The sequence below is a fragment of the Chionomys nivalis genome, chromosome 14 (genome assembly GCF_950005125.1).
Source record: "Chionomys nivalis chromosome 14, mChiNiv1.1, whole genome shotgun sequence".
NCBI lineage: Eukaryota > Metazoa > Chordata > Mammalia > Rodentia > Cricetidae > Chionomys > Chionomys nivalis.
In genome coordinates this window covers 15,291,014-15,317,311 of record NC_080099.1, presented here as the reverse complement: position 1 = coordinate 15,317,311, position 26,298 = coordinate 15,291,014, and the positions used below count along the sequence as shown (strand labels likewise).

The 26,298-nt window shown below is 37.7% G+C and overlaps 1 protein-coding gene across 3 annotated transcripts in view; it reads right to left on the bottom strand.

Moving 5' to 3' along the window:
* Positions 1–26,298, bottom strand: part of Dcc (DCC netrin 1 receptor) — a 1,032,721-nt gene that overhangs the window by 19,782 nt on the left and 986,641 nt on the right. For 2 of the 3 annotated variants that reach the window (XM_057788956.1, XM_057788958.1), the window contains exons 26-27: positions 23,418–23,579; positions 16,389–16,601 (exon numbers count right to left, since the gene is read on the bottom strand). In XM_057788956.1, coding sequence (XP_057644939.1) covers positions 16,389–16,601; positions 23,418–23,579 — 375 coding nt within the window. The remainder of the gene's footprint in view (positions 1–16,388; positions 16,602–23,417; positions 23,580–26,298) is intronic. The other variant, XM_057788957.1, reaches the window with a different exon arrangement.

Here is a 26,298-nt window from a genome sequence, read left to right as displayed (position 1 = left end):
ACTTATTTGTAAGTAATCAGTTTGCTTGTGTCATCTGGGAAAGATGAAGATGTTGTAAAGTCACCTGCACTTCTCATGTGGGATGAGTTTTGGTGCTATGAGAGAAATGGGAACAAGGTGTGGGAAATTGTATATTCTCCTTCTTTATATTTTATGCTCACAGAATATTAAAAATAAAGCGAGCAGCTCTGTTTACTTGCATACAATAGTCATAGAGGAATCTTTACAGGCGGCCTCGTTTCAAACATGCATGTTTTTGTATTGCTCTTAAGGTATTTTAATTTACAACACACAAGAGCGGATTGCACTTTAAGAATAATGAACGCTGAAATGACTAAGAAAAGGCTTGTTCTCTTCTAACATCGTCCTTCCTCCTTACAGTGAAGTGAAATGTGGTGTATCTGCCCACTGGGGACAAGCTAGCAAAGGGTCTTGTCTCTCTACCCATATATGCTCTCCCAAGAAAATGAATCAACACTGAGTCACAGGTGAGATGGGTGTCACATGATACGATTGATAGAGTAAACATGACTACTCAAGTTCTTAAATCTACACGTGATCGACACAGAAAACTCCAATTGTGCAGACCACATTTATTATGCAACTAGGAAATGCTGACTCCAGTAGAGCAAGCCAATAGTCACATGGATAGGGGGAGGAAACAGGCCTCCTTGTTGTTCCTGCCTAGTTTCTTCTAAGGGCCATAGCTTGCTAGCATCTGGATACATTAGGTCATCGGGATTTCATCTCTATTGTGTCTATGTGACAGAACCCAGGGAAACACTTGGGTGTTGCCATCTTTTCTTAGTGGTACAGGAACTGTGACACTCCACACTTCCTTTAAATAGACTTCCAAAGCACACATTATTGTGTTGTCTTGGAGACAAGAAAATCAAAGTTCAAAGAAGACAAGGGAATACTTAAGCCCTCTCAGCTAGTGACAGAGTTCATGGATTTCTACTACTGAGATATATGTTTTCATAGATAAAAATAATCTAAAACTTAACCAAGTAGACATAACTGGGAATTAGAATGAACAAACCAGGCAATCGTGGGTCTGGGAGGGAGAGAATGAGAAAGATGTCTGCAAACCATTAGTAACTCACAGGGGCACAGTCGGAAGAAAGAACAGCAATAAACATTACATATTTCTGTTTACTCTTTCTTCTGTCACTGGGTATGTGACCCGAGATATGATAAACTATGATAGCATGATGCTCTACCACGGAAGTCCTGCAGACTCCCCCTTTCCTTTAAGGCTGCAAAATTTGTTCCCTTCTAATAGATGAAACAGAATATATGTAACATCACAACATCAGAGAAATGAAAATTCTAAAGCCTCTGTAAAATACAGTTTTTGTGAGCTGATTTTAGTTTGAGAATGGACAACAAGAAACATCTCCACATACTTTTCCTTTAGTTTTATCCTTTCTTCCCTTTTAGGAACTTCTCATTCCCAACACCCTCATCATTTCATGTTCACTTTCTATACACTAATTACGTGAAACCAAGAGCCTTACATTCTTTTCCATGACTAAAAATAATGACCCAATAATACAACCAGTGACAAATCAACCACGGCTTTCTAACTGCCTTGACTTGTTTGAATTTTATTGATAAATGATAGAACAGCAATATTGGCAACCGAAAGGTGTTCTATTGCAATTTCATCTACCTATTTAAGGGATGTTCTGCTTCTTAAAGCAGCTTTCAAAGATGGTGGTAATGTTTTATTTTCTATCTCCCTTTCCCTCTGGCTGAACAGCAAGCTCATAATCCAACAAATAATTTAATTATCCTCCTGTGGTTACAGTAAGCACCTAATAAAACATGTAGTAGTCTTAATGAAAAGATACATTTTCATGGTTAGCCTATGATTTAACTTCCTACCTTTGCATATTGGAATCTAAGTACCAAATTTACTAGGCAAATTGGCGGCCATTTAAAAGTACCCCCCCCCCCCAAAAAAAAAAACAAACAAAAAACAAACCCATAGGGGCTTCCAAAATACCAGTGGAAAGAAAGAAGCCAATATAATTGGAAATGTGAGTTTCAGTATGATCCCAGGTTAGTTTAAAGTGTTGGGATCCTATATATGAAGTGTTTAGTTTGCATTTTGTAATGGATAAGAGGAAAGCTTATGAGAATTTGAAAGATTTGAAAGGAAGTAGGCTCATCAAACAGCTCTTGCATTATGTTTACACTGTCAAATGATGACTAAGCAGAAGTGGGGGAAAGTCCTCAAGGAGAGATCACTGTGTAAGGCTGCTGTGTACTTAGGATTTGCCAAGTGCCCAACCCACTGACATCAGGGCTGACACTATGCTTTGATGGAGGCAACAAAATGGAGGTGGACAAAGGCAGGAAGAAACCAATGAGGCTGCAGAATGTTCATACCAGCAATTATCCTTGCTTCTTCATTGAGAGAGGTCATAGAATATACCTCAAAGAATTCAGCAAAGATCTTGAGAAGTGGATTCACTTGAGCAGATTTATGGTCCATCCTTCTGTGGTTCTTTCCTGAGGTTCCTAGTTCAAAGCTACAGAATACCCAGCTGATTAAAATAGCAATAGAAACTCACAGTCATATGCTGGTGTTGTAAGGGCACGATCAGTAGTCAGGTATAAAGATGATCAATTATTTCACAATGTTAAGGGTCTTGTAATTCATGTTATTGTGTGTACAATGCAGCTATTTTCCCTTTTAAAGGCAAAGAGCTGACCACAAGGACTCCTTTTTGTAGTAAACCCCTCATAACATCCTTAACATTGTGAAATAATTGATTTTCATTTGTTCCGTCATTTAAAGGAACTCAGCGAAGAACATGCGTATACAAAGACAATTCACTAATGAGTATACATCACAAATGTGTTTAGAATGTCACTTCGAGATTACACTGTGGTATTGGCACATTGCTACATCAAACACAATCACTTCCAATTTTTATATGTGTATTTCTTTGATTGACTGAAACACAGAACACACATCATTTTCAAAGATTAAAAGCCTACATTACTCCTTCTTAGCCTCTAGCTCTCATGTTCCTTCCACACTTTTCTTCTGTGATATACCTTGAAGCTTGAAGGGAGTGATATGTGTGACTCATTCATAAACAGTCATTTATTCCCACAACTTTGAACAGCTATGAGTCTTTGCAGTTACCTGCAGCCACTGAAAAAAATAAAAGTTCATCTGATCAAAGCTGACAACAACACTAAACTCAGTAGTTACTTAGAAGGCAATTTGGTAGACACATCGTGCCTATTTAACAAAACAACTGTAGTAGGCTCCATAGGTGATCCCCAGCCATGGAGACATCAATGACTAAATTTACAGTCCCAAGCATGAATCCCTGACCTAGGAACTGGCATCCACGCTAATCTTAACGTGATTGGTAACCACCAGCAAAGACTGGCCACTACCACAACAGTGCACATCTTGCCTGTCAGAAAAAAAAAAAAAAAAAGAAAAAAAGAAAAAAAAACCATGAAGGAGAAGGGGCCACAGGTGACTGTCGACTACTCCTCCCCCTAGCAGCTTGTAGAGCACTTTCTGATAATAAGAAGGCTGACCAGTTGAAAAGATGTTTCTTGCTTAGTTCCTGATGAATACTGTATAACTTCTCATCAGAGCATGTACAGTACTTTTGGCAATAGAGTCTTAGCATCTAGTAAACAGCAGTAACAATTTTCTGAATTGTTTTGAGAGCCTTGGATATTTTCCAGGAAACAGCTCATAGGGAGGTAATTCACCCAAGACCAGTATTTTCATGTAATCAAGTACGGCTTCAGGGAATAGCTTTATCTGCCCACACAGGGTACCTGCAGTCAAATTCTTTTTTAAATGTTTAATTTGGAATTAGCTTACCATTATCAGATTCCCTTGTGGCTCTTCACACAACTTCAGTTTGGGTACATATTTTTATGATAAAATTGTGTAAGAAATATCCAAATGACATTATCTTTTCTTTGCTTGAAGGAACTACTATATTTATAATGGCTATTTTCTTGAATTTCTTTTCTATCTTCGTTTCTGGGAAATTATAGTTTTATCTCTAGTACTTCTTTTTGTTCTACCACGAAAAAAAATGGAGATTTGTCTAAATCTGTTTTGAAACTTTGCTTTTTCCTTTGAGTTCTTTTTCTAGGAGCTGACTTCTTATTCTTGTTACTATATGCTGAAATGCTCACTTTTTGAAGATGATTCTCTATCTGGCTGCTTGGCTGCTCCGTGAATGCTATGTCTCTCCCTATACATACTCAATTTCTTTCTAGGTGCTTGTTGCTCATATAACCTCTTCATCCTCAAGTTTCTTTCTACTCACAAAGCCATCTTTCCCAGTACTTCATTCTTTCTGTTTGTTTACGAGTTCTCGAGGGGTTAAAACAATGGTCATGTGGGACTCATTTTCCCAATTCCTCCCATCTAATTATTCAGTTACTCAATAGCATCTGCATTTGAAAGGTAACTCTTGCAAATGTCTCCTATTCTCTCTCTCTGCCCTTCAAATGCATGACACACTTTCTATATCATTCTTGGTTTACTACTTGACCTTCCTTAGTAACAGCTCATTTATCACATTCTGCCTTTTCCCAGCATATAAAGTTACTATGACCATGGGAATCACACTTTGAAGTCAGACAATTTTACCTATAAACTTTGAAATGCCCTTGCTGGATCTTCATGATACAGTTTTGTGATGCCACTGCAATCCTGGACTAGGAATTCATAATGACATCATGCAGAGTGAGATTACCTTCTGCAACTGCTGTTTAGTGACCCTGACCAAAGAGGTCCCAGTTTTTGCTCTCAGAACTTTAGGTTCCCATCAGGCAGGATGGTGCGGGCTACTTTACAGTTGCTGTGCAATATAAAAGCATGGTAAGTGCACAATGGCAAGCTTCTCAGTGTATAGAGCTAATGCAGAATTAACTATGAATAATAATGCATATGATACAAAATGATTTCTATTTTATCCTGAGCTACCAGAAACGTAATTTACTCAGACTGGATTCCCTAAAGAGTCTACCTGGTTGAGAGTTTATTTCTTCCTGTTTGCATTGCAAGTAAGTGATTTCAAGTCATCATTTTAATAGCAGCCAAAGAAAAGACATGTTAAAGTCTCCAAATGGAAAGTTACCAATGAGGACGGTATGTCTCTATATGATGCTTTGTAAATTCTTCACTATTCATAATATCCTCCCTTTTGGGATTCCAGAATATTTCATCTTTATACAGAATGGAAGCCAATTGTGGGTTTAGAAATGAGTTCATCTATTTTTAGATTTATTATAGATACTTACTTTAACATTCAAATAAGAAAACACAATCTGTACATATTGGAAATGAAAACCACAAATAAAAGTATAACAAAGTAAAACCCAATGAATATGTTAACAACTTGTCATCAAATAAAAACTGAGCAAAATTTGGGGCATGTTTGGTTGTTGTCTTTCTTCTACAAATGATGAGGCTAGAATATTGTGGATTATCAGACACATTCCAAAGAAAACATTAGAATATTTAGGGAAAATAAATAAACATATTTATACATTTACACATATATAATAAATCTAGAATATAGATTTGTGACTTTTTTTGCTACCTACTATTCCCTGACCTCCTGTTTCTATATCTTATAATATAATGATGAAGAAAACAGACTTCTCCTTAATATATGCTTAGGTTCCGAGCCTTGTTCTGACAGTTACATACTGTGTGAACTAGATCTACTTCTTATATCTTTTTTGAGTTGATGTTTCTTCATGAATGAATTAGGAGAAGGATTTTTCCATTTATGCTTCTCTAATGAGTAAGAACACAAACTTACAGTGCTGTGTTTCACAAAGGCAATCCGTAAGTAAGTCTGAAGATCCCATTGACATTATGAGAATACACACACTATCATCTTGTGGGATTTTAGGATATATTACCCATTGTTTTACTATTAAAGCATATCGAGACTGTGTTTCTACAGTCTTCAATGTCAGTTGTAGAAGTAGCCTCACAGGAACAAAAAGTTTCTTTAGGATGATACTTCACAAAAGGATGAATTAACACCTGAGCTTTGAGGTGAGGAAAAATTAGAAATGACCTGCACGTGGAGGAGGAGGAGGGATTGGTAGGGAAGTTGTCTGAGTGGCGGTCATGAGCTCTGACTGACCTGAGCCAGATTCCCTAGAAAGATTCCTATGTATAATCAGTAGTCTGAGAACTCACAGCTACTTTTTTACACATAATTCCCTGACATTAAAATCATCAAGAGAGTTTAGATAAATTTCTGTCTGGCAGGTTCAAGCTATAAATCCCAAGGTTTACCTCTGTTTCTCTCTAGTCTGCAGCTGCCACATAAACACGCTCCCTTATTTTCAGCTGCTTTGAGTGCAGGACCTACTGCTTTCTGAATTCAGAATCTCTAAATAGTTAAAGGATGTTTTAAATGTGACACCTGGATGACAGAGAAGGCACTGGGGGAGAGAAAAAAAAAAGAAAAGATAGAAAAAAAGATTTAATTTCTTAAGAGGTAATTATAGAAACGGTATTTTTTTAATTTCTTCTCCCAACCTATGTTTACCAGGAGTCTTTTTGAACACATATTTACTTCTTAGGTATATTTTATATTCAATGATTAATTATGATGCTATCTTAAGGGAAATTACATTAACTTCCCTACTATTCACATAAACATTACTTTCAACTACCTCCTGTTTGCTGTATTGTCACTCTACAGGGTTACTCACCCTCGTTATTACCAGAAAAATACTGTAAGTTAATTTACAGATTATATATGATGTTCACCAGGTACAACATAAAGCAAACTGGAAATTTTTATTAGAGCCCGAGTCACTGTGCATATGAATCAATTGATCTTGTAGGACATGCTCTTCCCTGTACTACGAGAACATGGGAAATCTAGGAAAACTTTATGACCATCTCCAAAATGACACGCAACTTCCCAGATTTCCACAGGAGCTCATCTGAAGAAAAATTCCTATAGGAACTTTCAGATCTTAGTTATCAATTCCTAGTTAGATACTGAAATCAGAGATACATTCAGAAGTAGAACTTCTTCAGCATATTTATGTATATTAAACAAACTAATGTTTTCCTAAGGCACTGAGGTTTTTGATGTTTGTATGAAAAATAAAAGCTTAATTTTGCACAGCATCTTCTGGGCAGAGAGAAAGGTACTCAGCTCTTGGCCCTAAGCTGTGGAAAGGTATGTTAATTGTAAGAGTATTTGAATAAGTCTTGAGAGACAAAATTTGACCCACATAAATAGTTGCAAAACCACAGCAAAGAAAAACACACCTTGGTGGTGATGTTCCGTAGTTGAGCCTAAATTGGGTGTAATGAGAAAGTGACCTCTAACCTGATTCACGTAATAAACAATGTGAAAGACTAAGAAAATTATAAACAAAGTAGAAACTCATGTATCTTTGAACCTGTGGGTACAAACACATGTGTGTGTACAAACACATACACCCACACAGGACAGAGAGAGGCAAATTTAATTTCAAGTGATCTATCATGCATACTAATCTTTCCACAAGCCTTGGGTTAAGAGCACATGACATGTTCTAAAATAAATTGCTTCAAGGTGTAAACTACAGAGGGGCAGCCACCACATCACCTGGAATCCCTTTAGAACCTCAAAATACGAGTGTTCTCTCCAGATCCACTAAAAATTCTAACCTCTATGTGATTTGCAAATGATTTCTCCAACACATGAAATCTGAGACTCACTGCTACAGAAGAAAATATCCATGATTTATCATTAAACATGAGTCTAGTTTAATTAAAATTAATCTTGTGTCTCAAGTCACAAATATTATAATATCATAGCTACAGATTATGTTTTTGAAAATTAGAAGACAAATGTCTTGGTCATATTTTATGCATGATCAATAGGAAATAATCTATTTGTTCCATTTTTCAATCATTGACTTCTTCAACCTCTGCCTTACTATTTTTGCTTTAGAGGAACAGCTACATGAAAGTTTGATCTGAGATTGGGGGGTTCTAGTAACATTAAACACATTAGATTGGTTCCCCATAGTCCCTTCAGGGAGATCCAACGCCTACAAAGCCAGGAAGGCAGACATGTCACCATCAGATTTGCCACATTGCAAGACATAAGGCCATACTGGAACCTACACTGTTGCAGCAGAGGCCAGTTTCCTGACTGGTGGATGGATTTATGGTTTGAGAGTGTGTCCTGGTCCAATGAATGAGACCTTGAATCGCAGTAAAGCAAAGCAATCATATTCATAAGACTGTATTCTAGTCACTAATTTCTGCACCATCTGGTGATCTGTTTAACTTAGGGCCATTATAGCCTGCAAGTATATGCAGGGGAGTGTGTCAATTAAAATTACAGCATGTTTGACCAGGTCGTGAGTTGTGAAAATATTGTTTTATTTCCCCCTTTCAGGCGATCCGCCTCCTTTTTGTAGGTGTTGAAAATATAAAGGAGCCCAGAGTATAAAGTGATAGAGCCTCCATGTTATACCAGAAGTCCCTGTTAAATACTATCATTTTATAACCATAATTCATGTTTATTTTTATTCCCTAAAGTGGTGCAGCAATGACTTTCCAGGTTATATTTTATCTTATCTAGTTATGGTGGGAAATTGAAGCAAAAAGAAGTTAAATGGCTCACTCAATATCCTAGGTAGTCAGCAGGGGTATTAGATCTCAGTGCTGGACTTTTGTTTGTTTGTTTGGTTTTCACCAGTTCATACTTTTATTTAAACTTTGCTCATGATGGATAAGAGACACAGGAGAATAGATCAACTCTCCTCATTCTTCAACTGGCTACACTGTCCTGCTACATATCCTATACCAAGGAATGTGCCTGCTCTGTCTTGTTTACATAGCATAGCTTGCTTCTGTTGAGAAACCAACTCTAGAACACAGTCAGAGGTAAAACCAATACAAGCTATAATTTCAAGTGTAACAATGAGGGGAACTAAGGGTTCATCGTGAAACCCCCTATTTTAAAAGAAGCCTAATAGGTTAGCACATTACTGTGCTTTGAAAAATGCTTGCCTTATTAGAAAATTATGGCTCGCTGACTGTGTAACTATAAAGGTGCATACAACTCTCCATGTGAAAGAATCAGAGGTGTGAAGGAAAGATATTTAAGACAGCAGTCTAGAAATGGCATTGAAATGGGCAGCCATTCCAATCTCATTGTTTCTATTAGTTGGCATGTACAATCATGTTATAATATGCCTCTCATTTGATATAAGTGTTTTGCTTATCACAGTAATTCACACTCACATAAATGTTAGAATCCCCTTTGCTACAAAAGATAAAGGTATTGTCCTGCGAAAGCCTTGACATTCCAGTTGAAGAGATTCTGGTAATAAGAACATCAATTCCCCTGGATATGTATGTTGAAAGTCAATGTTCACAAATTCTCAAGATGGCTACCATGGTAATACATTGTCCTATCAGCTAGGAAAATGCTTTAAATCATTGTCGGATCTGTCACAAACCTTAATGTAACTTTTACTATATTATAAGTCTTATCTTCATGGTCTACTCAGAGTTAAACTCAGTTCATTTCAACACAGAGCCTTTTTGTTTATTTTTAGAGTTAGTTTTTACAGAACATATATTCAAAAGTCCATTAATAGGAGGTTAATGTGAAAACTTTTTCCCAACCTTTCCCACACCTTCAGAGAAAGTTCTGGAATCTGATATGAATTAATGAAATAAAAAAGATCTTTCAACTACTTAACACAACTGGGACTACAGACAACGATGTTCATCTTTTAAAAAGATTTATGATTTATTTTAAGTGTGTGTATATGTGTTTGTGTGTGTGATGTCTGTGTGAGTGAATGTCATGCATGGAGGACACAGGAGCCTACAGAGGTAAGAAATGGATACTAGACTCCTTGGAACTGGAGTTAAGGTAATTGTTAACTGCAAGCTTGCTTCCAAATCCATAACATTTGGAATTTTTAATCAAATTAAAACTCTTTCCCTAATCAAGGAAAAGGGAATCCAAGGAGAAGGATACATTTTATTTCTATAACACGCAAGCTTGTAGAATTTCATACAGCCCATTCTTAAGGACTATTATATGATTTCACATATGAGGAAAGTAGGAGTCCGAAGAGAAACATGGATTCTTCATCAGGCACCAACATCTGTGCATTGTCAGTTTCTCACGTTTTAGCACACACAGTGGACCCTGCTCCTCTGTGTTGCACTACACAGGGATCATGACATGTCTGTTTATTTTCATGAAATTTAACTAGTCAACAGAAGTTCTAGGACATGTGGCTTCAAATTGTTGTTTCCAACCTGTATTAAGATTTAAGATACTTGTAGCATAGGAGTTAATGTGTAGTTTGGATCATTTTTATCTGCCTTTATCATTAATAAACATCTAATTATTCTAATTACTCTCAAATTGCTTTACTTTACCTTAAATAATTGGGTTGAAATTGGTAAACTGCATTCAAATTCTGGGTTCTCTTTATTGTTTTATCTGACAAACTAAACAACTAATTGAATATTCATTGCAGTTTGGATGAAGATCCCAGGAACAATGACGCAGTATTCCTGAAAGTCTACAGGGTCCTCTGCTCCACTCCTAGTTCATTATAGTGGCTTCTTGGTTAAATATTAATTTATTGCTGATGATCTTTATGAATTACAACTTAGTATAATATTTAAAGTTTTATGCTTTAAATTGATTTCTTTTTACTGAGCTCTACATTTTTCTCTGCTCCCCACTCTACCTCTCCCCTCCCCCTTTCTTTTTTTTTTTTTTGGTTTTTCGAGACAGGGTTTCTTTGTAGCTTTGGAGCCTGGCCTGGAACTAGCTCTTGTAGACCATCCCCTCCCCCTTTCATCCCTCCCCCAAGGTCCCCATGCTCCCAATTTACTCAGGAGATCTTGTATTTTTCTACTTCCCATGTAGATTATTTCTATGTAAGTGTCTCTTAGTCTCCTCACTGTTGTCTAAGTTCTCTGGGATTGTGGTTTGTAGCTGGTTTTCTTTGCTTTATGTTTAAAAACCACCTGTAAGTGAGTACATTAAAGTGTATACATTTTCCCTATACTGATTTTTATAAAAATATTTTGATTTCCAAGACAATTTACAAAGATCAATACAATGTTTTCATCAGAATTTAAGCATGTGATCTATAAAGGATATAGGACATGCAGAGGGATTGTTGACTTGGAGGAGAACTGCTGCGAACTCTGTCATTTGGCTAATCTTTGTCACCAAGGAAACTATGAAGTCTCTAATAAAATCTAAGGACAGCCCTCTGAAATAGCATGTTTCGAATTATCTTATTCATGACTCCAACCACATATTGTACATAGACCTCTTTAATTGTAACTTATTAGTAGTATTTAAATGAATTTTGATATTTTAGCATTTAATAATGTCAAGCTGACCATTTACTTCAAGTGTATATATGATATTATTGATAAAAAATATTTCCCTTCTTTTTAATTGAGAAAATTTGATCAGAGGGAGTCAAAGATTGACCTAGCAGTTGCTTCCTATGTCCTCCAAATAACTTTTTAATTCGAAATAGCATTTCTCACACACACACTGCTGTTTTGGTCTGCTGTCATATTCTCTCATCTACAGTTTGTATTGTATTTCCATGTCTTAGCATTTTCGTTCTTCACTTCCTTCTGAAAGTCTCAATCGTCCGTGTTGGACTTCACAGATCTGGCCATCAGCAGTCCTGACAGACAGCAACAGATGTAAGTGTTTGGCTTTCTGCCCTACTGCAGAGGATGACTGGCAGTTGGAGCAGGTGAACTTCCAACAGATGGCCATGGTTTCAGAGTTCTTTGGAAAGTTAGTATTCTTGGTATAACTTCCTTCTTCTATCTAGTAATACATGGACACCAAACAGTTATTTTAGAACTGGCAAGACAGGTTGCTTTGTGAACTCGGTGCAAGGTCTGAGTTTTAATCCCTGGATCCCACAGAAAGGTGAAGGAAATAACCCACTTCACAAAACTTGTGTGCACTTCAAACAAAAGTTATAACCCACTTCACAACATAAGGCACACATAAACACACACACACAGAGAGACAGAGAGAGACAGAGAAGAAGAGAGAGACAGAGACAAACAGACACACCATATACAAACACTCACACAATAAGTGAGTAAATTATAACATCATTACTCAATAACTAATCTAAATATCATATTATCTTCCACAATGTTTCCTTAGGATATATTTCTGAAATAATATTCAGAAAGTAACAACAACAACACAAAGAAAATCCACATTCCTTGTCAATATTATATTTTTCTGAATTTTGGAAGTCTGGTTTCATACTCAATTTTTCAGCATGGGAAACATTAACTTTTTCAAGTCTTCATTTTATCATCATAGATGAGGCATCAGTCACTTGAATTGCTTATTAAATCTTCTCTGGAATTAATGTACCAATTTTTAAGATAATTTACAGACCTCTTTGCTATTTACATGTCAGAATACCATTTTACAGGAAATTAGTCTTTTCCATAATAAACACCAGGTAGGTTACAGGGTGACAAATATTGGTTATAGCTAAGCAGAGTTGTCTTATTACATTTTGCTAGAGTATGATTTAGGATGATTAGATTATAACAGATAAAATTTCATCTATTAAATAAAGTCTATTACAAGTGAGGACAGGAAAATCTCAAGATGCTTCTTAAAAGCAGAGATGAGATTTGACATGAAAGAAAATGTATTAAAGAGGAGGTGGTGTAACTTTCATGCAATTTTCCTCCATACAATTGATCCAGTGTTGATCCAATAAGACCAAGTCAACACAACCCGGTTGTTTAGTTGTGGAAGTGATTTATGTTCTGTGACTGACCCTAAGAGAGAGGGCTTTATGATACCTGTTAAAGGACCCCTGATCTCCCATAACCTCTACCTGCGACTGATTCTAGCAGTATGGAACACTCAGGTGGCATCCGTTAGGAACAACCTCAATGGTGGACTGAGAGTGGGGTGTTGGAATCGATTGCAGTAATTTCTAAAAAGCAGTTGACTGGCCACATCATTTCATTGCATAATTACAGAAATGAGGGCCTGACAAAAAGATGCTGTTACACAGGGAATGCATGATTTCCAGAGTAGTCATAAAATATAAATGACATGCCTTCTCTCTCCACTGTCATTCATACATACCCACACCTTGTCCTCGATCCACAGACTAATTGAAGCACATGCCGCAATGCGCAGGCGGAAAATCAAACTCAATCTTGCTATTTATACAAGGAAGTGATTTTTGGTTTTGTCATACCCACTGGCATTATTGATTGTTCAAAGATTGAAAAGAGCCGGGTGGCAGCGGTGCACGCCTTTAATCCCAGCACTCGGGAGGCAGAGGCAGGCGGATCTCTGTGAGTTCGAGGCCAGCCTGGGCTACAAGAGCTAGTTCCAGGACAGGCTCCAAAGCTACAGAGAAACCCTGTCTCGAAAAAATAAAATAAAATAAAATAAACAAAACAAACAAACAAACAAAAAACAAAGATTGAAAAGATCAGGATACAGTGGGATTTAGTATAGATATAAAGGTGAAAGAATTATAGGATTCCTTTTGTTTTCCAAACATACAAGGGCAGCTTCGGAAGCTCATGTTATACTAGTGCAACATTGTAAATGTCAGTTTTTGTGAAGCTGTATGCTCTTTGTCTATTGTCCCACAGGACAAGCGGGCTATTGTTCTAAGCTCATTTAAAGTATTACTGGTCCTTGAACAGCTAAGAAGAACTTCAGGAAGGAAACCACACAGGAGTGCACAGAAACACACATACACAGAGACACAGATGCATAGACACACACACACACACAAACACACACACACACATACACACACTATCTTTGCTCTCTTTCTATTTAAGCTGAGAGGGACTAAGTCAAATCACTCATCTATCCACGCCTGATTTTAAGGTACAGGGTAGGTGCTCTGTGGAATTTGTAAAGCCTGTGCAATCGTTCACCGCTGCGATATAAAGCTCTGGTACAGAATCATTTTATCACAAGATGAAGATGAAGATTTGGAAAACACCATAAAGACCCTGGAGTCTACTAAGCTAAATCTTTAACTCAGCGGGTGTGTGGGAGGGATGAAGGAATGAATCTATGCTTGCAGGTAGGCAAAATTCCAGACATTATGACAACAGAATGCCTCTCTAATTACCACCTACCCCAGCAATATCGCATAACGCTCTGCGATCCCGGGGAGATTGTTACTCCATGATATGTATGGCCCTATTCCTCATATATAAAGCTGTTGCAAGCACAGCTCTGCACATCTCAGTGGGAGGCAAATTGAGGCTGGGACCCTTAACACTGCTCATGAAAAACCACATGCAGAAATCCTATTGAGGGGAAGAGCTCCTTCACTGATGCTAATCACAAAGCTTTCAAAGCAGAGGAACTTCTCATTTAGCATAATCTTTAAAAATTAGAGCAATGCCTCCCATTACCATATTCTAAAGTAATTACGTGCAGTAAGTAAAGACAAATTCCTGACTAATTAGACAGTCTTTTATTGTGAAATCCAGAGTGAAATTATTTGAGGTATTTTCTTTGCTAAGTTGACAACAGCATGTCTTTACTTCATCAATCAGTTTGACTAAAGCAATGATTTTCTTGGAATTAAAATTTGTTGAAAGCACTAAGTATTTCATCTTTTGGGCTAAGAAGCATGTAGTTAACGTCACCACTAATACATTTGTCAGTCTGCTAATTTTCTTTTTCTATTAGAATAAGTAAACAGCAGCCCTTTTAAGAAGCATACAATCTACTATGTGTCAGGAGCAATGTAGGGAGACTTATCTGAAAACTATGTGGTAAGGCATTATGAGATGCACTGGAATCACAGGCAGACAATGAAGGAGAAACATAAAAGGGAAAGGCATTTAATAATTCCAAAGTGACGGTAGAATACATCTCACAAAGCATAAAGGGAGGATAGCATTTAGAGGTGAATCATAAAAAAAAAAAAAAAAATCAAATCAAACCAAGAACTCAAGGCAGAAGGACCAGAAAATGAAAGGAGAGACAGTTTCTGACAAAGAGTTAAAGCAGAGTGGGAGTGATCGTCAAACAATAGAAGCCTCCTAGAGGACAATGGGGATAGAAGCAATGAGGCTTTGCTTCTAGGGCGTTCCACCAGTCAGTACCCCCTTAGATAAGCTCATTATTTAATGGAATATGGCCAGAGACAGTCCAAGCAACTCATTCTGTTCCTAAGGATACACTTCAATCACTTAGGCTCCATTGCGTTTCAGTTAGACTTAGTAATATTTTAATTAGAAGAAAAGAATGCCTGATAAGAAGTGCCAGCTCTTTGCTCTGCTCACTGTCCCACAAAGAAACAGATGTTCTTTTTGATAATTGTGTGATCCCGGAGCTCCAGATTGCAGCTTGATTTCCACATCTCATGTCCTGAATCAAATGTCACTTCTACCTTTCATTTAAAATAGCATTCAAAAATTAATTTCTGCCTTTAGCAAAAGAAATAAACTATTACTTAGAAAAAAAAACCCTTTTCTTCTGTCATAGTTTAGATGTGAATGGTGGTGCTCTTTGGAGTTGGCAAAACTCTAAGAGGTGGTATCTTGTGAGAGGTCTTTAGGGTGTTTGGGGCATACTCTCAAAGATAACTAGAAGAACCTAGTTCCTTCCTCCTCTCCTGTTTGGCAATGAGATGAATGGTTTTCTCTACCACATGTTCCTACCATGATGTATTGCCTTACCTCACACAGGCTTAATAAATCATAAACTGGAGCCTTTGAAACAAGGGCCCAAATAAACCTTTTCATGTTTAGTGAGGGAAAGATGACTTTCATGATGGACACAAGCTAAGAGAATAACAAAAAGTTCTCTGGCAATTTAGTTTTATAATGTTTATAATTGGTATAAAATATTAAACTACCTTTTTCCTATTAAAAGGTGGATAAAGATGACATATAGGGATATAGCACTAATGCATAACTATTTAGAATACTTCATTTATTCCTTTTCATAATTTTGGAATATTTGATAGATTACTTTTTATATCTGGTTTTGCCATTAAATACGTTGGACATAAACTGAGAGGCACAGATGAATTCCTCAAATTTTAGATTCTGTGCTTCCTGATATTAAAAATAGTTGGTGAAGATGCGTTACCTACCAGATCTGTAGACTGAAATAAGTCCCTTAAACTATCTGCCAGTTTCCTGATGACTTTTCAGTCATCAGTAACAAGCATGAGCACATGGGCAAGTAATCAATCCATACTGAAAACATACGTGGTAACCACGCCTTCTCTGGTTCCCCTCTGCACTTCCGTAGAGCTATCATTGACAGTAACGTTCCTTGATAAGTGACATAGCTACTTACCCGGCTGAGACAAAAGTGGTGTATAAGGGACTTTTGGTTCTATTGCACTCATTGGTGGAGGTAGCAAAGGGTTGGCAAAGCTGCGGAGCGGATGAGTTGGTCGGACACAGGCTGTGGGGATCGTTCTGCTGGGTGCTTCTTCGCTGCTGGGATGTTCAGGCTGAGCTGGCGGCAGCATGGGCTGTTGTTGAGCAGCCGGTCCTTCACTCACAGCTGTAGTGGAGATAAATCAGGTGTCATTCAAGATAAAGTTTATTTCCCCCACATTTTCATTAATAGTCTACGGAGAAAAGATGGTATCAGCTAATCTCTTCTCCATATTATGGACATTCTTATTCTTAAGCTCTCTTGTATGTATGGATAACAATTAGCTCAGCACTTTTCAACAGTAGAAACAGGTACAGTAGGATTGGCTGGGTTTTTCAGAGACAGTAATACAATATATTCTCACTAACTATGTTGCATGAACTGTCTGGACCCTGTAATCATAAGTGATGAAGTGAGAAAAGAGGAGTTATTTCATCTTTTCTAAGTAGTAATGCCAGTAAAATCCAACATACCCAACCCGGTTACAGCTGCATTATTTTCTACCAGCCAATATGCCAATTTTCCTGTGATTTAAACATGCCATGTCAACTGTCAAACAAATGAGAGTTACAGGGTGCTCAGAGGCATTGTGGAAAAAAATGATATAAATAATAGCCACCATCATTATCTCCCATAACAAAATAGAAGCACATTGAGCTAAAAGTTATGAGACATGACTCCACTGGAGCAAGTTGCCTGAATACAGAATTACGATTTTTTTTTCCTCTTTGATAGCAAACCATGTAATTTTCAGGCAGATTACTATAGTTGAAGAGGCTGCACATAGTCATTTGTGACAGCCTTGAGGTATCTGGACAGCTTTGTATATTTGATTGCACCTTTTCCCCTAGGGAACACAGTTGAGCGAGACTAAAATATTTTCAAGGTTTTTTTTTTTTTTTTTCTGTTGCTAAAGACAGGATGACTCAATTTTAAATGTTCATTCATATTAAAGCCAAAAGGTCTAAGTTAAACCACAGAAGAAAAGAGCTGCCTAGTAGGTGTAAGTGTTGTTGACTCTTGGCAAGTATTTCTAGTTATTTATTTCTTAGGAAAACTGTTTTGAGGAAAATGGGAAAATACAATATTGGTATGATTATATCTCATTTTGGAAGAATAATTATCAACACAGAATTGTTTCAAGATACTAAGTTTAGGAGATAATTTTGAGATGATGCCGAGAAGCTAGAGAAGTAGGCAGAGGGGTTAGAAAAGATGTCTGAGAATTCTAAAGTAGAAGAAATGAAAGATTAAAAAGATTGAGGTATCTTTTAAAAGTTGTGCAGAAGTGACCCATGGTGCAGAAGTGTTTCTATCCATCCTTTTGGGTTCAGATAGGGTCAGAGATCCCTCGGGGAGAGAACAACCTGTGGGCCTCAGCCTTCAAAGGTGGAGGCACAAGATGCAGAGTTGGCTGAGGAAATCATGGCAGTCAGAGTTTAACATCAGACAGATGTGTTTTTAGTCAAACAGGGAACCCTGAGTAAGACAGCCAGCTGCCAACCCCATGGAGATCTCACAAGAAACATGCATGATCACCAGGGGAGGGGAAAGTCTGTGGATTTGATCAGATTCTGTCCTGGGATGACTGAACATTTAATTTTCCAGAAGAAAAAAATATTAGGTTTTAACTTTGGACTTCTGTTTAATCTGGAGAAGAAAGTGACCAAAGCTGATTTTCAAAATGCAGATTTAATCATTTATTTCTAAACCTGGGCATTTTTGTTCCTTAGTCTCAGAGTGGTTGGTGGCTGAGTTGTTCCCTCAGTCCTGGTCCTTTGAAGAAGGTAGGTAACCTTGTTTGTATGCCCTTCACACCACAGGTCAGAAAGGAATTCGTTTAACCGTTCCATTGCAGAAAATGACTAGAAAACAACAGGTTCTTTCAACATTGTCTTCAGGGATGAGTCTTAGGATGGGGAAAGTTATTCAACCCAAGCATTTTAAAACTACATAGGCTAAGGAGTTCTTGGGAATATTGCCTTTCTTTGACCGAGAGTCTCTCCTCCTGTGTGAGCCGTGAGTTTCACAAATGAGGTTCCTGAGGTTGAGTTTCTCTGATCCCTTTTGATTTACAGTGGCTGGTTCTCAGTAATAGGACCACAGCACAATACTAACTTATGAGTGCAGTAAAAGAAATTTCACATTCTTTTCTTAGGAATTCATTTTAGGTGATTCTCTCTACAGAAGACATACTATAACTAATCCACATGTTGATCCCAGAACTCCCGCAGCATTGAAGAAACGATAGAATGTTTTTAATGTCTATTTTCCCTTTAATTCTTTTTCATCTCTCAGGTTTCTTTCTTTCTCTTGTATCTTGGGCATGAACAGTTCATGGTAAAATATTGTTGTAAGCTTGACCTTAATACAGTTTACATGCATCTTGCTTTAATGTCTTGAAATTCAGTCTCTCGTTATGGTAAAACCTTTGTATGACATGTGAACATATGGGTTGTAGTGATTTTACTGAAAGTATTGAGCATAAGGTTCAAAAGAAACTTAGGACAAAGGCTAACTGTGGTGCCTACTAACATATCAAGGTGTATGCTGGCCTCCAGGCTCACCCAGTACCTGTGGCTCACCCAGACTCATTCCTCTCTCCCCACTCCCTACCTTAAGCTTCCCAGCTCATGCGCTGCTCTTCCTGCAGGCTCTCATTTCTATATCACCCTACACTTCAGCCATGTGCTCTTTTGTCCTCTGTCTTAATCCTCTTCTCTCGCTCTGTCCCCACCCCTACTCTCATGATTCTGTCCATTCTGCCGGCCATGCATCAGCCTTTCTCTCTCTGCTCTGGTCTCTTCTAGATGCTTCTGGCTGCACCCTCCCTCTTATCTGCAATAAAAACATTCCCTTCACCTATATCTTGTGGCCGTGTCCTAACCACATGATTCTCATGTTATTTTATTTTAACTGGTTCAATGAGAACCAAAATTCTCTTTATTCCAAGTCCTGTATCTCTGGGCTTCCAGCTGTCCAGAAAGATTCCCATTAGGCTAACCGTGTTGTGATCCTAACTAGGTGGATCATATCCTTTGTCTAATGCATCCTCAATAACACATAAAATCACAGTGTGAAACCTGAGGTGTTTGGAAATTAATAGAATGCAATCCATAAGAAATAAAATTTCTTTTCTTTAAAACCCATACAGTGGAAGAAGGCTTTCATTGATAATTCATAATTCTTATATTTTAAGTAAATGCTTTCAGATGTTGGCTGACATTTAAAGCAGCAAAAATCCTGAAATAAACAGGATAGCAATCACCCCAGCAGAGAAACGCCACACCTTAGATGTGTGCCTGTTGGCCAGTTCAGACACCAGCTCCAGGACACCTATGTGAAACAAATTGGCTCAGTGACATGGCATTTATCTGTGCTAAGAGCTCTGAAAGCCAAGACAAGCTCCTTTCACCCACAGAATACAGGCTCCCTGCAATTCAGAGCAGAGAATCAAATGGATGTCGGCAAGGCACTCATTTTAAATGATAAAATAGTCAGAATTCATTGTACAAATAGCATACAATTACACAGTGCAGTCAAATCTCAAGGTACTTTATAATAATTAATGTCAACATACAAAATACTTGCTACAGAATAACTGGAAGAAATACTGCAAAAATGGAAATGAGGATTTTTCTTCTATCTGAAAACTGCGATGGTTGATAGAAATGCAGCCCACCAACAGCACGGAACAGACCCTGAGACACGAACACCTCTTTTAGGAACATATTTGACTCATTAATCTTGGAAGAACAACATTATGAACTATTCCTCAGTAATCTAGTTCTTCACAGCCTGGGCTGTTTAAAGGACAGACATCCCTAGAATAATGAATAAACTCTTCCATGTGCTCCTGATTTTATCTGGGACAAATTCCAATTGTCAGTCAATTTCCAGTTTGTGGGAGAAATGGATTAGAAAAACCGCAGAAGTAAATCTGGGAAGCACTGTGACAATGACAGAATCAGAACCTCTTAAACTCCTCTTCCATGACTTGTTTAATAGATGAGGAAAAAAAAAATGAGGCATTGCTTTCTTATGGTTTGCAGAAATGAAGTTCCCAGACTACCTGTTTGGGAGATTTTCATAGAACCGTACTGACCTCCTGGGACAGCAACCTATTCGTGGGTGATGTAAGAGCAGGGCTGCGGCTGCACAGGCCGTGTTATTTGTCCATCGTTCAGGATGTGTGTGGAATGCACATGTTTTCAGTGTGCCTCCCTTTCCTTACAGTTACAGAGAGTTCCAGCTTTGTTGATGACTTCAGGCTTTGGGGCATGGCTTTAGCATTTCCTGGCATAGGAATCTCCAGGTCTTTGAGATAACTTTAGTGAAGAGGAATCTTCACCCTTGGCCACATTAACTTTATCTCTTTCTGTATGCCTTTCTCTGCTCCTAAAGGACACTAATAAGATATCTCTATCCAGAGTGTTTTCTTCTTCAGAGAGAACAGGGGTGTTTAGTGCTCTACAAAGCATGTAGAAACCAATACCAAAGAGCTGGATGTTAACTATCACTGACAGTGATTTATATAATATTCTGTTTCCTGGAAAAGGGAACATTTATTCCTTCCTTTTCTCTTCCAGGCACTTGCTTGAAGCACATTAGATGTCATTTCTTTGCATCGTGTATATTTAGTTGAAAACTACTTGCTGAGTGAAAGAACAGACACATTTTAAACCAATCTGTAAATCATGGCCAGGGATAGAATCTTCACTGCCTTGTAATTTGGATGAAATTCAAAATCACACAGTATTTTGCAAAGAAAGCATTGTTGACATAATGATGCACCATTGTTTTGTTAAATATTTTCTATTGCAATGTATGATTACCTTCATCTGCTAAATCGTACTACTCAAAGTCTATCAAAACAAAAATCTACTAAAGAGGGCAAAAGTTGATTGAGTAACTTTTTTTTTTTTTGGTTTTTCGAGACAGGGTTTCTCTGTGGTTTTGGAGCCTGTCCTGGAACTAGCTCTTGTAGACCAGGCTGGTCTCGAACTCACAGAGATCCGCCTGCCTCTGCCTCCCGAGTGCTGGGATTAAAGGCGTGCGCCACGATCGCCCGGCGATTGATTAACTTTTAATGTACTTGATCATTTGGAGCTTACAGGAAAATTGATGGAAGTTACAGAAAAATTTCAAATAGCCCCAAATACTTCCTCATTAACAAAACAGAGCTTTGAAAGTTAAGCTTTTTATTCACTATTTTTTTTAAAAAAAATATTTTTTTTAAAAAGAAAACAACTATCTTTTCTCATTATACACACCAATCCAAGTTTCTACTCCCTCTCCTCCTCCCATTCCCTCTACAGCCCCTCCACTCCCATCCACACCTTAGAGAGGGTAAGGCACATTGCTTTGGAGAAGTTCCAAGGCCCTCCCTATCTTGGCTGAGCAATGTATCCTTCCAGAGAAAATGGGCTCCCAAAAAGCCAGTACAAGCAGTAGGGATAAAACCTGGTGCCACTGCCAGTGGCCCCTCAGTATGCCCCAGCCATTCAACTGTCAGCCACATTCAGGGGACTTATCGTGGACAAAAACAAAACAAAACCAACAAATTAAACAAAAAAGTCTTAAGACCATCATTTTTAAATTCCATTGAAATGTAACTTTTGAATAAATTTCCCCAGGATCTAATTAGAGACAATTCTATATGCTACACTGACTCAGAAGAAATAAAGAGGGAGGAGGGGCAGAGGAGATGGATACATTTGTAGACTATGCCAACAAAAATTGAAAAGGAAATGAAGGTGACAGGTACTAAAAAGAAATACTTTCTGATGAGAAAAGCCCTGAGTCATGCCATGCCAACTGTGCCAGAAGGGCCAGAACAAAGTTATCCTGTAGATTCCTCTTCAATGTTCCTTTGATGTCCTAAGACCAGAGAATAAAAGACTGTGGTAGACATTCATCAAGTGAAGGGAGCTCTGTTGAGGAGCAAAGAAGGGACTTGTGGGTGTTTTTGACTAGATTCCCATGCATAGTTGTTTTGAGATCCAGAAATTTCTAGCTGTTGGACTTCCCACAGGAGTCTCATTTCCATCCCTTCATAGGTTTTTTTTTTTTTTCTCCCTGTGAGATTTAGCACACAACTCTATTTTGGAGAGTGAAGGTGCAGCGAGAGAAGGGAAATGACTCTAATTCTCGCTTGGCAGATTTTTGATGCCTTTTAATTCTAACCTTGCTACATTTGGACGATTTATGATTTCTTTGAGCTATCCCTGTTGAGTTGAGGAAAAATATAGCTTGCCTCACGAATATATTTTATTGCTGTGCTATCATATCTATTACAAAACCTCCTCTTACACATGAGCTGCTGAGTCACCTGTTCTTAACTAAGAGATGAAAGCCATAAAATCGACTTAAAGATGCTGTGCTCCAAGGGTAGGGGAGGGGATCTAATGGCACAGGAGAAATCACCGAGTTCTATAAGAAAGCCTCAGTCTCTCGCCACTATTGTTCACTTTCTAATAGATGACATTTTATTCTAGCAACCACCCCCCTTCAACAGCTGAAAGTTGAAAAAGTAGTACATAAGCAATAAAGGAATGTTGAGGATTCCTCAAGTATTTGTTCACTGGGACTCAGTAGAGATATTTCAATTTAACCCACAGATACCAGATAAGATAGAAAATGTATTGGAAGACACAGCTTGATTTATACCTTCCTGATTAGTACGGTATTGTTTTAAATCCTCTGCTCCACCAGTATGTAATGGAGCCATGCATCCCTTACTGACACATTTTTCTGTGGAGTCTACTGTGGAAAGAGCATGCTGCTAGGAGCCCATGGGTAAAGTGTGCTGAGAGGGAACATTCTTGGACCAGGTTCAGCACCATCAGTCTTTCCAAAGAATACGAATATCAAAACGATACACAGAGGAGATCTTGCTATTGTTAATTCTTTTCATAATAAAGCAGAAGGAAAATGCATTACACTGACTTCTTCCTGTTCCAAAACCTCGATCCACAGACAGTGTTGGGAATGGTACTGGCCGGAGAGTGAACTGCGGATGCGGGTATCCACAGGTGGGAGATGGGAGGATTCCCGGATACTGGGCACTTTCTAGTGTTGGCACAGGAATGGCACTGACGACAGCTGCAAAAGAAAAACATTAATTATTTAAAAAATACTATATACCCATATAGTCCATATCAAAGGAAATGGATAAAGTTTCAAAATTTCAAGTCATCAAGCCAACGTATGTTCTCCATGGCTTCACTGACAGTCTCTTAATTCATCTTGTAAACTTTCTTCTTGCAAAGCAAAGAAATTTTGCTTTTCAAATACTCTATTATGGTCAATCTCCTTCCAGTTTGAAACCTTTCATGGTTATGAGAAATAATTAAGTTACAATAGAGGTGCCACAATACTCTGGTCTTTGTATTCCAGTTTTTGTTTTGATTTGATTTGTTTTTAGTCTTTCTTCCAAGGATAAACATGGAACGACAAGTATTTGGCCTTCATAAAGGGATCATATCAGGTATAGGGGGTTTAGCAGGTGGTGGGAATTGTGATTTCATCCTGTAAAGAGATGTATTACTGTCAAGAGGAAGCCTGCAAAGACAACCACAAGTACACTGTCAATACCCATAAGCAGGTTTTTTCTTCAAATAATATCCTTCTAACATTCAAAGCGGTCCAGATGAGTACACACTATTTTGAAGGTAGTTGGATGTTACCTGTGAACAACAGTGCGATTGTATGGGCTGCAGGCAGATCTCTGTGAGTCCGAGGCCAACCTGGTCTACAAGAGCTAGTTCTGGGACGGGCACCAAAACTACAGAGAAACCCTGTCTCGAAAAATCAAAAAAAAAAAAAAACTGTGCAAAGTTTTTGATATTCAGACAGCTTTGTTCAATTTCATTATTCAAGGGTTGCTAATTTACATTATACTATGAGGTGTTTATTACAATTTTAGTCAATATTTTATATCATTTGATAATCACCATCTAAAATAATGAATATTCTTTAACTCTTATTACCAATATATGTACTTTAAGTGAACTATTGAAATGATTAGTTTGGGTAGTATATTCTAGTCTATGATATCAAAGTTACCTTCTTTTTATAAATTATTACTAATATTCTAAGGTCATCTCTGGGTTCAGTGTGCATATGTTTTCATATATCCCAAAGGAAACCCTTTCAAAAAAAATCATATTGTTCAATCATATTGAGAATGGAGGAACTTGGGTTCATGGCCAGTCTGGACAATGGAATGAGATCTAAACCAGCCTGGACAATTTAGTGAAAGCTTGTTTCAAAATAACAAAGAGAGAACTGGGATATATACTTCCGTGGTAGTATGTTTGTCTAGTATGCAGAAATTGCTGGATTAAATCCTCAGGGGTTTGGGGCATATGTGTGTGGAGACAATCATACGAACCTAAAATAAGTTGAATAAAATATTTCATGCTCTTTCTTTTATTATTTTTACCACAAACATCAGTCTTCAGAGACAGGAGAATTTATGTATGCACTTGCACACACACAAGAGTATGCATATACTCACACATGAGTATGCACACTCTCACTCACACAGACACACACCCAGAAGTGTTTCAGCATTCACCACATTGCTATGTTTATGTACAATTTCTCTAAGAGCAATATTATCTTTCAGTTTCAATAAATCTCTGCTCTGTGGTCAAATATGACTAGATGTTTCTTCCAACACAGTTTGCTGGCAACTGAATTTATATCTGACACTGATGCACAGAGTGTTTTCAAGTAGAAATTCACTCACCAAATAGATAGCTCCATGAGCAGGCACTGTGGCATCTGGAAACTTTTACAACCATCTTTAAGACGTTATTACTAAGTGTGACCTACAGGAACTCCAATGTGGACACTCAAATTTAATGTTGTACATTTTAAGAACTGAAACTTCTCTTGATATTTCTCAACATGAGACATGACAGAATTGAGAGATTTGTTTAAGGAGGAGGAAAACATAACAGTAAAAATGATATGTTTGAGTTAAAAAGCTTCAATGAAACAATTTCTCATGCTGCCTCTTTTTATGAAAATGCAATGACGTAGGTATAATTTGAAACATGGTAACATTTAGAGTGCATTGTCCTTGCTAATAAACATTCATACTATTTCAGATGCTCAGATTTTCATTGTTAAGAAAGTTTCACAGATGTATGTATTATTCTTTATTACATGTGTACATATTAGTATAGATTATTATATATTCATGTAGATGTCTGTTTAAATTCATATCTGAACCCGAAAGACTTATGACCCTGTAAGATTTTGAGAGCAAAAGGAAAAGTTGTTTCTCAACTGGAGGAGAGGCTTCATAATGATGAAGAAAATTCTTAGTGTGAAGTTTTCTCTTCTGAGCTAGGAGAAGATCCTTTGTTTATCTGTGTCTGACTTACTCCTCATGCACTTGACACACTTCCCAAGGAAAGGTATGCCATAGAGCTGCTGGTTACTGTCTGCCACAGCATACTTTGAGATATTTTAACATCCTAGGGTGTGCACTTTTATAATATAATCTTAGACCCAAGCATCTCCCACAACCTTTATGTTTCTATTAGGAATTTCAATCAAGGTCTTCTTCAGCGAAGTATAGCTATACAAAGTTGGGTTTAAATATCCCAGAAGCTGGGCTCGTTATCTTCCTACAGACGACCCTTTTCCGGTCTATTTGTGTAGCATCAATCCTTTAGTGATATGGTAGCTAGACCCCATAGAGCTCTTGGTTTTTCTTGTAGCTGTATTTTGCTTTTCAATAGTTCCTTCAATTTACTGTTAGTGAATTCTGCAGCCAAGTAATTGTGGGAATGGAAAGGAGAGTCTT